At 38.3% G+C, this 11,537-nt stretch overlaps 1 protein-coding gene across 3 annotated transcripts; it reads right to left on the bottom strand.

The window, feature by feature from the left end:
* Positions 1–6,705: 6,705 nt before the first annotated feature.
* LOC107764348 (uncharacterized) lies at positions 6,706–10,794 on the bottom strand. Of its 3 annotated transcripts, XM_075225330.1 has the most exons (5): positions 10,666–10,794; positions 8,741–10,513; positions 7,774–7,975; positions 7,503–7,699; positions 6,706–7,430 (listed from the first exon to the last, which is right to left on the bottom strand). In XM_075225330.1, coding segments are annotated over exons 1-5 (2,256 nt in total). In that variant the 5' UTR covers positions 10,667–10,794; the 3' UTR covers positions 6,706–7,347. The 3 variants fall into 3 exon arrangements, with proteins under 3 accessions (XP_075081431.1, XP_016438386.2, XP_016438387.2); XM_016582900.2 differs by having other exon boundaries at positions 8,741–10,676; XM_016582901.2 differs by having other exon boundaries at positions 7,503–7,693; positions 8,741–10,676.
* Between the last annotated feature and the right edge of the window lie 743 nt (positions 10,795–11,537).

The raw sequence follows: 11,537 nt of genomic DNA, 5'->3' as shown, positions 1-11,537 counted from the left end.
GAATAATTGCTCCTTGATGAATCCTTGATTGACTGTTTGAATGTGTTTATATATTGTGAAACGGGTCGAACGCCTCAGTAGATTAAATAGATACATCTATGGTTCATGTCATTCGACCCTCTGGCATTGCACAATTTAAATACCTATTGGATCGGGTCGTACGACCTCGGCATGTTTTGCGCGTGCTTGTAATGCTTGCTTGAGATTTATAAACTGATATTGCCTCACTGGTCTAAGATAAATTGATAAATAATAGATTAAGAATTTGGAGACTTCTAATATAAAAAGGAATGTTTACTTGTTTCATGACTTACTTGAATTTACTGTCGTTTTTAATAAATCCATGATTATTCGAATTATTAATATATTACTATTGGACCATTAGTAAGTGTCGAAGTCGACCTCTCGTCTCTACTTCTTCGAGATTAGACGGGATACTCATGGGTACACAATGTTTTCGTACTCATACTACACTTGCTGTGCATTTTTGTTGCACAGGTCCGTGTGTGTCTAATGGCCTAGTTTGGCGCAGAGGCATGGTTGATACAGAGACTTAGGTGAGTTGCACTTATCGAGACAACCCGCAGCCAGTAGAGTCTCCTTTAGAGTATTGTACTGTATTTTCATTTCTATCCAATTTGTATTCCAAACAGTTACTGTATTTTATTTCATTTCCTAGAAATTTGCTCATGCACTTGTGACACTGGGTTCTGGGATGATATGGATTATTTTGCATTAACTTCTTAGCAATTATATTTAATTTGAAATGGTTATCTTTTACTAGTAAAATTGAAGGAAAATCATAGCTTTCAAAATTATTAAAACGAGAATTTAATTAAGTATTTTTGTTTGGCTTGCCTGACAGCGGTTGTGAGTTCGAGTCTCCCCAAGAGCAAGGTGGGAAGTTCTTGGAGGGAAGGATGTCGGGGGTCTATTTGGAAACAGCCTCTCTACCTTAGGGTAGGGGTAAGGTCTGCGTACACACTACCCTCCCCAGACCCCACTAAGTGGGATTATACTGGGTTGTTGTTGTTGTTGTTGTTGTTGGTTGGCTTGCTTGACAGCGGTGTCCAGCGCCATCACGACCCTTAGTGAATTTTGGGTCGTGACACAGGCTGACTAGGTACACTTTTCCACTCGGCCGAAGCTTTCATATGAAGATAGTTAACTATATCTTGAGGGTGTAGCATTATGTGTCTCCTCAAACTTCCTATCCCCCCCCCCCCCCCCCCCCCCTCTCCCGATCCACATAGTTAAAAGCTAACTCTTTGCCACAAGTTTTACACTTAGCTTTATTTTTTTCTTTTATTTGAATAAAAATGGCCACACAAGAGATTTTTCGACCCGTTTAGTAGGTTGTCAACAGGGGGTCAGACGGGGAATCATTTGGATCAGTTGGGTTAACTTCATCAACAGGACTAGTGGGTGTATCATTATCTGGTTGCGTTTCATCCAAATCTGTTTCCTGCTCATTATCTTCATCAATAGTTAGATTACCATAAAGATCATTCATATATTCATGGTCTAAGTGTTCACCACCTCCAACATTATGCAAATATTGACTCTCAGTAAATTGTAATAAAGTATTATCACTATCAAGAATAGGAGAAGGTGGAGGGCGGGTATGGGGTTTGGGTAGGAGAGCCCGGGGAATTGGAGGAAGAATAGATTGGCCACCAGATTCGCCACTCTTGGATTTTCCCTTACTTTTACTGAATATTTTTTTAATGAAAAATCCATCTTAATTAATCAAACAATACAAAAGTAAATAAAACAAAACAAAACTATAATATTAAAATTTAAGATTTGGAACGAGTTTACAAATTGACGAACAACTTGTTGAAAATTATATATCGTTAAAGATTTGAATACTTCAATTCACCAACTTCACAATTTTTCACAAATTGCAACAATAAAGCAAGCAATTATAGAAGAAAATTAGAGAGAGAGATTGAGAGATTGATGATTTTGTGAGAAAAATAAAAGAATGAGGAGTATTTATAGTTGAAAATAGGAAAAAAGTATAATTATAAAAAGTTTGGGGTTAAAACAAAGTTGGGGGAGATTAAATGGCTATTTTAGAAAGAGCAAACGGCTATTTTTGCAGGCCAACGGCCATTTTTTAAACTTTTGTACCCGCTAAAAAAAAATTGGAATAAAATTTTTTTTTCAAAATAGTTGTTGGGCATGTTTGAGCGCGTTTAGGACCGGTTGAACCGGCCCACTTAGCAGCCCACTCCACCTGGTCCCGAATTTAAATGGTTAGGCCCGTTTAGGTCCACTACCCATATGGACTCGCGGGCCCGGGCCTAACCGGCCCACATGCTAGCCCTAGAACAAAAAATCAAACAAGTTAGTAACAGATGCAAGGATAAATTTCAATTACACGACTGTCTATGCCCCGCGGTGGGCGCCAAAGTATTTACCCGTAAAATGGTACAGTTGAATTTATATGTGATTTATAGACAAGTGAATTAATTTGATCCAAAAATAATTGATGAATTAAACAGAAATATAAGACTTAGCCTTGAAATTGAAATAGACGGCCAATATTGTGGTTCCGGACGTAGAGCTACCGGGAGCAATAAGAACAACACAAATGAGCAAGAAGTAAAGAGTTGTTAAGTTTTTGATAGAGTGTAGTGTAAGGCCCCGTAAAAATTTTCCTAAAAACCCCAGATTTCGTGATGCTGAAGTAGGCGTCGAGGTTAATAATAGTAGAAATTCTTCACGGCTAGCAAGCTCGCGGCGGTTCGAACCTTTTGGATTGAAAAGTACGCGAAAGAGTTAAAGGAAATTGTTTTGTAGAAGTGTGTGTTTCTGCGGCCCATTATGCGGCCACGTAATCACTCTGCGGGCAGAAGAATGGCCGCAGAGTGAGGCAGTCTTTTTGGCCAATTTTGAGGTTAGTTTTGCAGTCAATTATGCGACCGCATAACCACTTCGCGGGCCGCACTTTGGTCGCATAATCGTCCTTGGACTTTTGCAAAGGGAGGTTCTGCGGTGCATTATACGACCGTAGAACAGGCCTGCGGACCGCATAATGGTCGCAGACCGAGGTAGAAAATTCAGGTCCCTGAGGGCCACTTTTTGTGGTCATTTCCCGGACCGCATAGCCATTATGTGGTCTCATATGCGACCGCAGATCCGTGTTGGGGTTCCAAATTTTTAATTTTTAGACCCGATCCTATGTCGATATATCTCATGCCATACTTCATTTTTAGCCTATTTTCTGGTACTTTTAGAGTGAGAAAGGGAGTCTTAGAGGGAGGAAGTGTTCTTCATCAAAAAAAATCTTCAATTCTTGTTTAGACCTTGAAGATTATCAAAAGAGGCACCTAGGTCTTCTTCACAAGAGGTAAGGTTTTATCACCCAATCTCCTAATTTCCAAATGTAGCTAGAATGGGGAATTAATAAGATAATTCATAGGGATGTAAGTGCTTACTTTGTATGCATATGTTCTTAAAGATATAAGGGGAGGTTGTGAGTAAAAGATAGAAAAGAATAGGGTGTAGGCGGTGTAGATTGCCATAAAAGGGCCATGAAACCTTAATACGCACAGAGTGTTTGATAGAATGCTCTAGTGAATTAGAATTATGATCATTCTCTTAATTTTGGGTTCAATTTTGCTATATTGCTAAAATAGATTAAAGTTGCTAATTCCAGAATATCTTAAAGTTTTAAGAGGCTCAATTGAGGTATGTATGGTTAAAACCCCATCTTCTTAGAATTGAACCCCACAGTGTTCATAAAATCGGTGTAAGTCCCAAATTGATCGTATAGAACTTGTTATTCCAAATGTGCTTGCGTTGAAGGATATATGTGCAATATGTGTTCCTGTGCTTTCATCGTGTTATCTTATTATTTGGGGATGTGTTAAAGATATGGAATATGTGCTATAAATGCTTAGACATCAAGTCAAATTCGAATAAAGATTATTATGTCAAATTGTGTGAAAAGCCTCTATGTGCTCTAGAATCTAAATTTCTCCCATGTGTAATTAAGTCTCGAATGAAAGGCCTTGTTGCTATTGACATGATAATAATGTTGAATGCGTAAAAAGAGAAAACTTGAATTGTAAAATACGGCCAAATGTCAAGAACGACTTAATAAATGAGGCCACTCGTGCCAACATATTGAAAGACGGGAAAGAAATGTGAAGTAAAATGAATGATTGAAAGGATGATGTCTCAAGTGAGATGGCCTAGCCGATCGGGCCGTGATCGGGCGCCATGCCGCACAGATGGTGATAATTGTGCTGGAAATGATGATTGAAATTGTGGATATAGTTGATGTCTCAAATGAGATGACCTAGTCGATCGGGTCGAGATCGGACTCCGTGTAAGAACACGGTGGTATTGTGAATTGTGGCACATGGCACTAAGGATTATCAACCTAATAAAATGGAAACTGAACCGAGAACTTATGTGATCCTTACTTGATGTTTTAGTATTGTTTGAAGCTCTTATTGTACATCATGATTGCTTCTCCTTTGTTTCATTGTTCATTCTATTAAGATTGGTGTTTAGCTTTACATACTAGTACTATTCGACAGTACTAACGTCCCTTTTGCTAGGGGCACTACATCTTTAAATGGATGTAGGTGGTTCCATAGCAGACAGTGTTGATCGCAACTAGTGGTACATCATCATCATCTTCCCAACAGACTTGGTGAGCCTCATTTCATCCCAGAGTTATGTAGTGCATCTTTTATTTATATGTTTACCACGTTTTGAGGTATAGCCATGACTTTGTTGCCGGAATTATCATGACTGTCTTTTGTATCTTTAGAGGCTTCGTCGATATTTATGTGGGTTGTGTATGGGTGCTAGAAAGGTCAGGTGGATTATGATGTGTTTTGGACTCTTGTTCCACTAGATTATAAAGTGTATGTATTTTGGAAACTTAACAATGATGTAGTAAAATGAAATGAATTAGGAATGTTGTATATATATGATCCTTCTACTACTTAAACTAATGGCGACGCGCATTCTCTTGATCATAAGCGAGTTGGATAGGAAGTGTCTAACAAGCTTGCTCGACCAGGTCCACTCAGTTGAGCGCCGGTCGCGCTTCCCGATGTTGGGGCATGACATCTAGTGCATGTTTATCAAAAAAAATTGTGTCCTTTACAATGATGATAAAACTCACTATTTATAGTTGCACCTAGGGAACAAGGTCCTGGGATTAAGCTCCCCTTTAATGACAATTATGAGGGCCATTGAAGGATATGTAACGGTGGACAATGAATACCATATTCTCTACAACGGATCATGCACTTAATGTTGTAGAATATTCCTCATTGAATGCTACCGGATATCGACATTAATTTTGTCGTTATTGGTATCATTCTCTCCGGTGACAAGCGAGATCATTGCCTTCAGGTTTAGCTATCTTTTGCCTTTGGTTTCACATGTCACTTTCTTTTCTATTTTGAAATTGTGTTTTATTTATGGTTCCAATTTATGTGTTTTATTAGTATTAACTTGTTATTTCACATTGCATGTTGTTCATTTTTTAGTTAGAGTTGATAGATTAGTTTTGTCAAACATTTAAATAATGTTATGACATTATATTTATAAATATTCATTTATTTTATCAAACATGCATTTTATGATGTCCTTACAAAACATATATTTATAGTTTTTTTAATTAACTAAACTAAATATAATAAATTTGGAAAATATGTATCAGTTATTTTTACAATATTAGTTATAAATATATAATTACTCATTAATGTATATTCAAGAAAAAATATGCATCTTAAATATTAAATTTAATATCATTTATTCTTAAAAAAAATATTTATAGGCATATATTATTATATTAACTCTTAAGTTTTGATAATTACTTCATTTAAAATTTATCTATCTATCGCTTTTGTTTTGCATCTTTCTTCTGGGTTTCATGTTGTTCCTATTTTTCCTATGATTTTTATGGTGATTCTAATATTGTCTCCTTTTGTTTTTTTGTTTTCTTGAGCCGAGGTCTTTCAGAAACAACCACTCTACTCTTTCGGGATAGGGGTAAGGTCTACGTACACACTACTCTCCCCAGACCTCACTAGTGAAATTTTACTGGGTTGTTAAAATTTATCTAACTGTATAATTACACTTGTGCAACCAAACAGTACGCTTGTAATTACACTGTAATTACGTTATAACAAACAAACAGGTTATCGTAATTACTAGGTTGTTACACCAATTTCAATTACTGGGTGGCTTTCCAAACAGACCCTTAGTTTATTTTCCAAGTTTTGTATATTTATGTCCTGCTGTGTAGCTTACTGCAGAGTATGTGCCCACCTAAGATCACTTTCGGGACTTGCCCATCTTATGAAAATACCAAATATGGGAAGATACTTACAAGCACCTGTTAAAATCCGATCCTTTAATTGTCTTCTCCTACCAACTCCCTCTGCATCTCTTTACCAAAAATCATCTTCCAATGTCCATGCGTTGTCATGTCTCGGTATCTTTTGGCTGGCTTGCATCGAAGCTGCAGAAGACGAATGTGAAAGTCGACACTCTCACTGTAAATGAAATTCGGACGCCTTAGCGTTGCTACTTCTTTTTGTTCAAAAAGTCCAGCAAACCTTCATTATGCTCATGGAAAGAAAGCAAGAAAGATAAGCAAAAAGAAACGAGTGCCAGTAATAACATTTCCTGACAGGATCTCCACCGCCATTAAAAAAAAAAAGCTAATGAACGAAAGAACATCGGATGTAAAACCTGAAAGGCAGTTGACATTCAAAAATATGAACATAATCTACATGTAATTTCAATCGAGCTTCAGAAAAGAAGGATAACATTCTAGCTCGGCCTGTCAACTCCCAAAATTTGATGCAATTTCCACAGATGCAAGAAAAGAATCCACCCGGAAACTCTGGAACTTCACCAAGATGCAGGAGGAAAGTAGAAAAATCAGAACCAGTTTCAAAAAATCTTTCCCCCTCCCTATATTCTTCTAAAGAAAGATTTAGTCCAGCTGCTCTGCATTGCTGAGATACCAATGACTTCTCGGAATGATTCCAGATTCTCAATCAGTCACACCATTCAACAAACAAGGCCTGCCTAACAGGCAACAGCTTCTGTTTAAAGAAAAAGAGATTAATGTCTACATCACATGCTACATGAGATTGCTATCAGCAGTAATGGGAAGATACAAACGAAACAAGCTTGTGTAGAGGAATAGCACATAACAACTGAGCATCGACACCAAATCTTCAATTTTGCTCGCTACCATTTGTTATGGCTTAAAATTAAGGTCCACCTCACCACCACACTGGACTCAGCATAATCTTCCCATTTCCTTCCAACAGAACAAGAATCTTCTATAGCAAAAGTTCACTTATTTATAGTATTCTCCTCTCCATTCTCTTCTTCACTATCTTTTGGGCCCCCACCAAGAATTTCAAAATCATCAAAACCTGTGGTAGACGGTCATGATCGTCAAAAGATTGCAACTAACAAAGATTTCGTAAGTGAGAAACATAAGTTACCTGCACCTAAGGCTTCAATATCATCAACTAGTGGACCTAAGGGAGCTATGCTGCCTGAAGGTGGGTCAACTGTCATCCAGTCTGAACTTTCCATGTCCTCCGAGCTTAGTTCCCTTCTGGAAACCCAGTCATGAACAAGCTCCATTTTGTCATAGGAGATGGAGTCCATACAGTCCGGATCCATGTTTTTCCTATTGCTGGAAGCAATAAATTAGACAAACTCTATTTCATCTCAAGAAAAGGACAACAGTTTGTAAATTTCTCCCTTTACCTTTGCCTCAGCCACAAGTTGTAGTGAACAAAAGCAAGATCATTAAGTCTTTGATGCTCAATGCAATTTTTTGTCTCATGCATCTCTTCTAAAGGAATTCGACCTGGCTTGAACCTGATCAAACTTGATGTTTGACTGAGAATACGGATGGCCAGGCGAGCCAAATTTGGGCATCCTCCACCATAAGTTGACCACCAATCAGCTGCAAGAATTACAACGTAATGACTTTACACACTTTTGAAACAGACAAATACTCACATTCCCAGGAGTGTGATGCTAAATTATTACTACTTGTTAATTTGCTTTGCCAAAATCCAATAATTACAGAACTAAAGAAACTGACATGGTTGGACAAAAAAGAATTTAACTTTTCTCCATAATCTGTAATGTCAAATATATGCAAACAAAGGGCAATTTAATGGGAGAGATACTAGTTAACAACTGACGCAGCTTGAAACCTTGACCAAGAATGCAAACATGTTTACATGGTTTCTTGTAACTAGAAGAATACATTCTATGCAACAGAGCATGGTTCGAACTTGCTTGCGTCCGTTAACAAAAAGAGATTTTCTCTGATCAAAGGATCTTAAGAAAAATAAGTATCCATCAATTTCTATCAAGCCTATACAAATAAAAGCTTGTCGCCATAAGCCGACACACTAGAAAGAAAAGGGAACTAAACAAGAAATAGAAATGAATAAAGAAAATATAATATGTAAATTTGTTTTGAATGAAGTGATTCTTCCAATGATGATTGCGACCACTAGACTATCCGAGAGGAGTTAGACTGAAGAGGGATAGAGATACTGGCATTTGACACTCTACCTACAAGAAACTCCCAGAACATAGGTAAGAGGTCATATTCAAGTTGATTAAAGTAACTTTGCCAAACCACTAATAGTTTGGACATTTAAACCACACAAATAGTAGGTGTACACAGGAATCCATTTCATGGAATGACACTCACCAGGAAAAAGAGAGTCTCTGGCTCTCACTGCCATTTTCCTCCCAAAATCTCCAGCACCATTGTGGTAAGAAGTAGTTTCTTTCCCAATTTTGTCTTGGATTTTAGGATCAGGAACCAATTTCTCTATACAATCATATAAAAGTGATCTGATATGGAGGCCCAACTCTTCCGCAGTAGTATAGAAAAACTTGGGATTGAGGTAAAACCCCGCAGCATGAAGAGGATGTCGCTGAAGTGGTTCCCACCTGTGATCTATAATATTCCAATAAACTAAGTAATCCTTCCTATCCACAAGCTCGCTCTTAATTGTTTCTTTTGCTCGATAGAGCCCTGCATAAACATATGCCATCGCAGGCCTCTCCTCACTACAGACTATCCTCAAAAGCCTCAAGATGGGATCTGTCAAGCGGGTAATCAAGCTGCAAGTAGACCAAAAGGACTGATTACTGATATAATCTAGCACAGCGAACCCCTCTGGTTTCTTTGAATGTGGGCTCTCCATCCATTCCACAGAAGTAACCATTGATTGCAAATTGTGCTTGATATTTACCATTCGGTTTAGTGTCCGAAAGTCAGTTGCTGAGCGTGTAACTCCTAGATCAACTAAGTCAACTCCAAAGGTGAACTTTCTCATCATACTCAAGAGAATGTTATTATTGTAGATGAATCTTGATATAGACTTTGCTTGTTCCATTATTGTATTGATCCACTCAAGTCTTTTTATGTCCTCGAGCATCAAATCAACGGAGTGAGCAGCACAAGGAGTCCAAAAGAGTGTAGGGTAAGCATCAGTGAGCCTTTTCCCAGCAATAATATATCGCTCCTCGCTACTAGTTACTACTTGCAACACATTTCTCACACCAACTTCCTCCACTACCTCCTTAAGCAACTCATAAAGAGAATCCGGAGAATTTATTATGCTAGATACATCCACAGACCTTAAAAACATTGTTCCTTCGGGGCAGTAGACCAAAAAGTTTACTAGTGTTCTACCCTTACCTGTAATCCACTCATCAACCAAAACAGAGCAACCACTCCTTGCCCAGGTGCTTGAACATTGATCAAAGTCGTTCCTCACTTCTTGAACTGAAGCTTTTAGAACCCAGCTTCTAAGGTCATGGTAAGAAGGGCCTGTAACTTCTGCTCCTTGTGAAGCGATCGCATCAATCATCGGTTGGAAATAAACAGAATTTACAGCATCAAGAGGCACCCTGGCATCTAAAAGGAATCTGGCTACTGCCATGTGGACATGATTATTCACTCTTTTCGACATTGCAGCCTGGTTCATTGCAAGAACCATGGCGTTATTATTTGAAGAAGAGGCTTTCCTGATCCTACCTTTTTTCTTCCTACCACCCAATTTATTACATCCGTGGTCTCGATTCAAAAACAAATTAGAGGTTTGTTCAAGAGCTTCAACTGGCATTGGAAGCAAGTCGACTTCAGAATTCAGGCCACAACTATTAGTCAATGCAGCAATCTCACTAGTGCCAACATTATAAGTTGATATTTCCTCAGCAAGCTTTTGTTTTTTTCTCTTCTTCATTACAACCCCATTTAAGCTCTCTTGCATCAAAAGGCGAACATCAGGCTGAACTCTCAAACAAGTAGATGCATTACCTTTCTGACCCGCAAGATGTTCTTTAATCCTATGAATTCCACCACCCTTAAATATTTTTCCACAATATATACACTTTAGCTGCACCCTAGCCCCATTCTTATACATTTGACAATGCTTCCATGCGGGGTCATGTTTTTGTGAAGTAACTGGCACTGGTTCCAAATTAGAATCCATTTTACATTTACAAATTCTTTAATCACTCTTTTAACTTCAATCTATATCAGAGTCTAAAACAATATTAAAATCCCATGTATATTTATAAGGATAAAATGAATAATCTCAAGGCGTAAAATAGAAAACTTACTTGTAAATTCTTTTTCCGCTTTTTTGATAAGAGAAAGATGGGAGAAACCGAGTTAGGGATTGCGGATTGGTTTTTTTCCTTTTACTTTATACAGAGAGAGAAAGTCGAAGGATGACCGGTTGGGATTGTAAGTCGGGAATTTTGAAGTTCGGGTTGACCCGACCATTTGCTTCTATAATTTAAGGGTCAAAATATGGACTGGACCGGTTTGGTGAATAAGAGAACCGGATATTTCAGTAGCCCGTTGCTGGAAAGCCGGATACGATTCCGGGGTCAATTAGGCTGGCAGGTGAACGTCAGTTTCGTCTTCTAAAACCGGATTTTGACATTTGCAATGGGCCGAAACCTCCAGATCCGGTCCGTGATCCATTCCTTGTTTTTTTTTCTTCCTTGATCCGGCCATGCCCCCTTGTCTATTATGCATACTTCCACGAGTTTCGTCTGGCAGGTGAACGTCAGTAGCCCGTTGCTGGATTTTGACATTTGCAATGGCCGAAACCTCCAGATCCGGTCCGTGATCCATTCCTTGTTTTTTTTTCTTCCTTGAACCGGCCATGCCCCCTTGTCTATTATGCATACTTCCACGAGAATAGGCAAAGAAAAAAATACTATTCCAACAGAAAAAAGAAACCTAATGACTCCATGTCTTAAATTTTTTCTTTGTATAGAATTCTGCTTCTCGAACTTTTTTCTTCTTTTTCATAGCCACGACCCGGATACATTTGTGTCTTGCAACTCCCACGATTTCTTTCTCACAGAAGTGAGTTCAAGACTGACATGAAAATTTAGTTCTTGAAAAATTATGTAGCATTGATGAGACCCAATCTTGAAGAAACTTCGCCGATCATGACTCGGAAGGATGCAGGGGATCA

This window comes from Nicotiana tabacum, chromosome 11 (genome assembly GCF_000715075.1).
Source record: "Nicotiana tabacum cultivar K326 chromosome 11, ASM71507v2, whole genome shotgun sequence".
Classification (NCBI taxonomy): domain Eukaryota; kingdom Viridiplantae; phylum Streptophyta; class Magnoliopsida; order Solanales; family Solanaceae; genus Nicotiana; species Nicotiana tabacum.
Note: the sequence above shows the minus strand (reverse complement) of the source record. Positions and strands in the feature narration are given on the sequence as shown.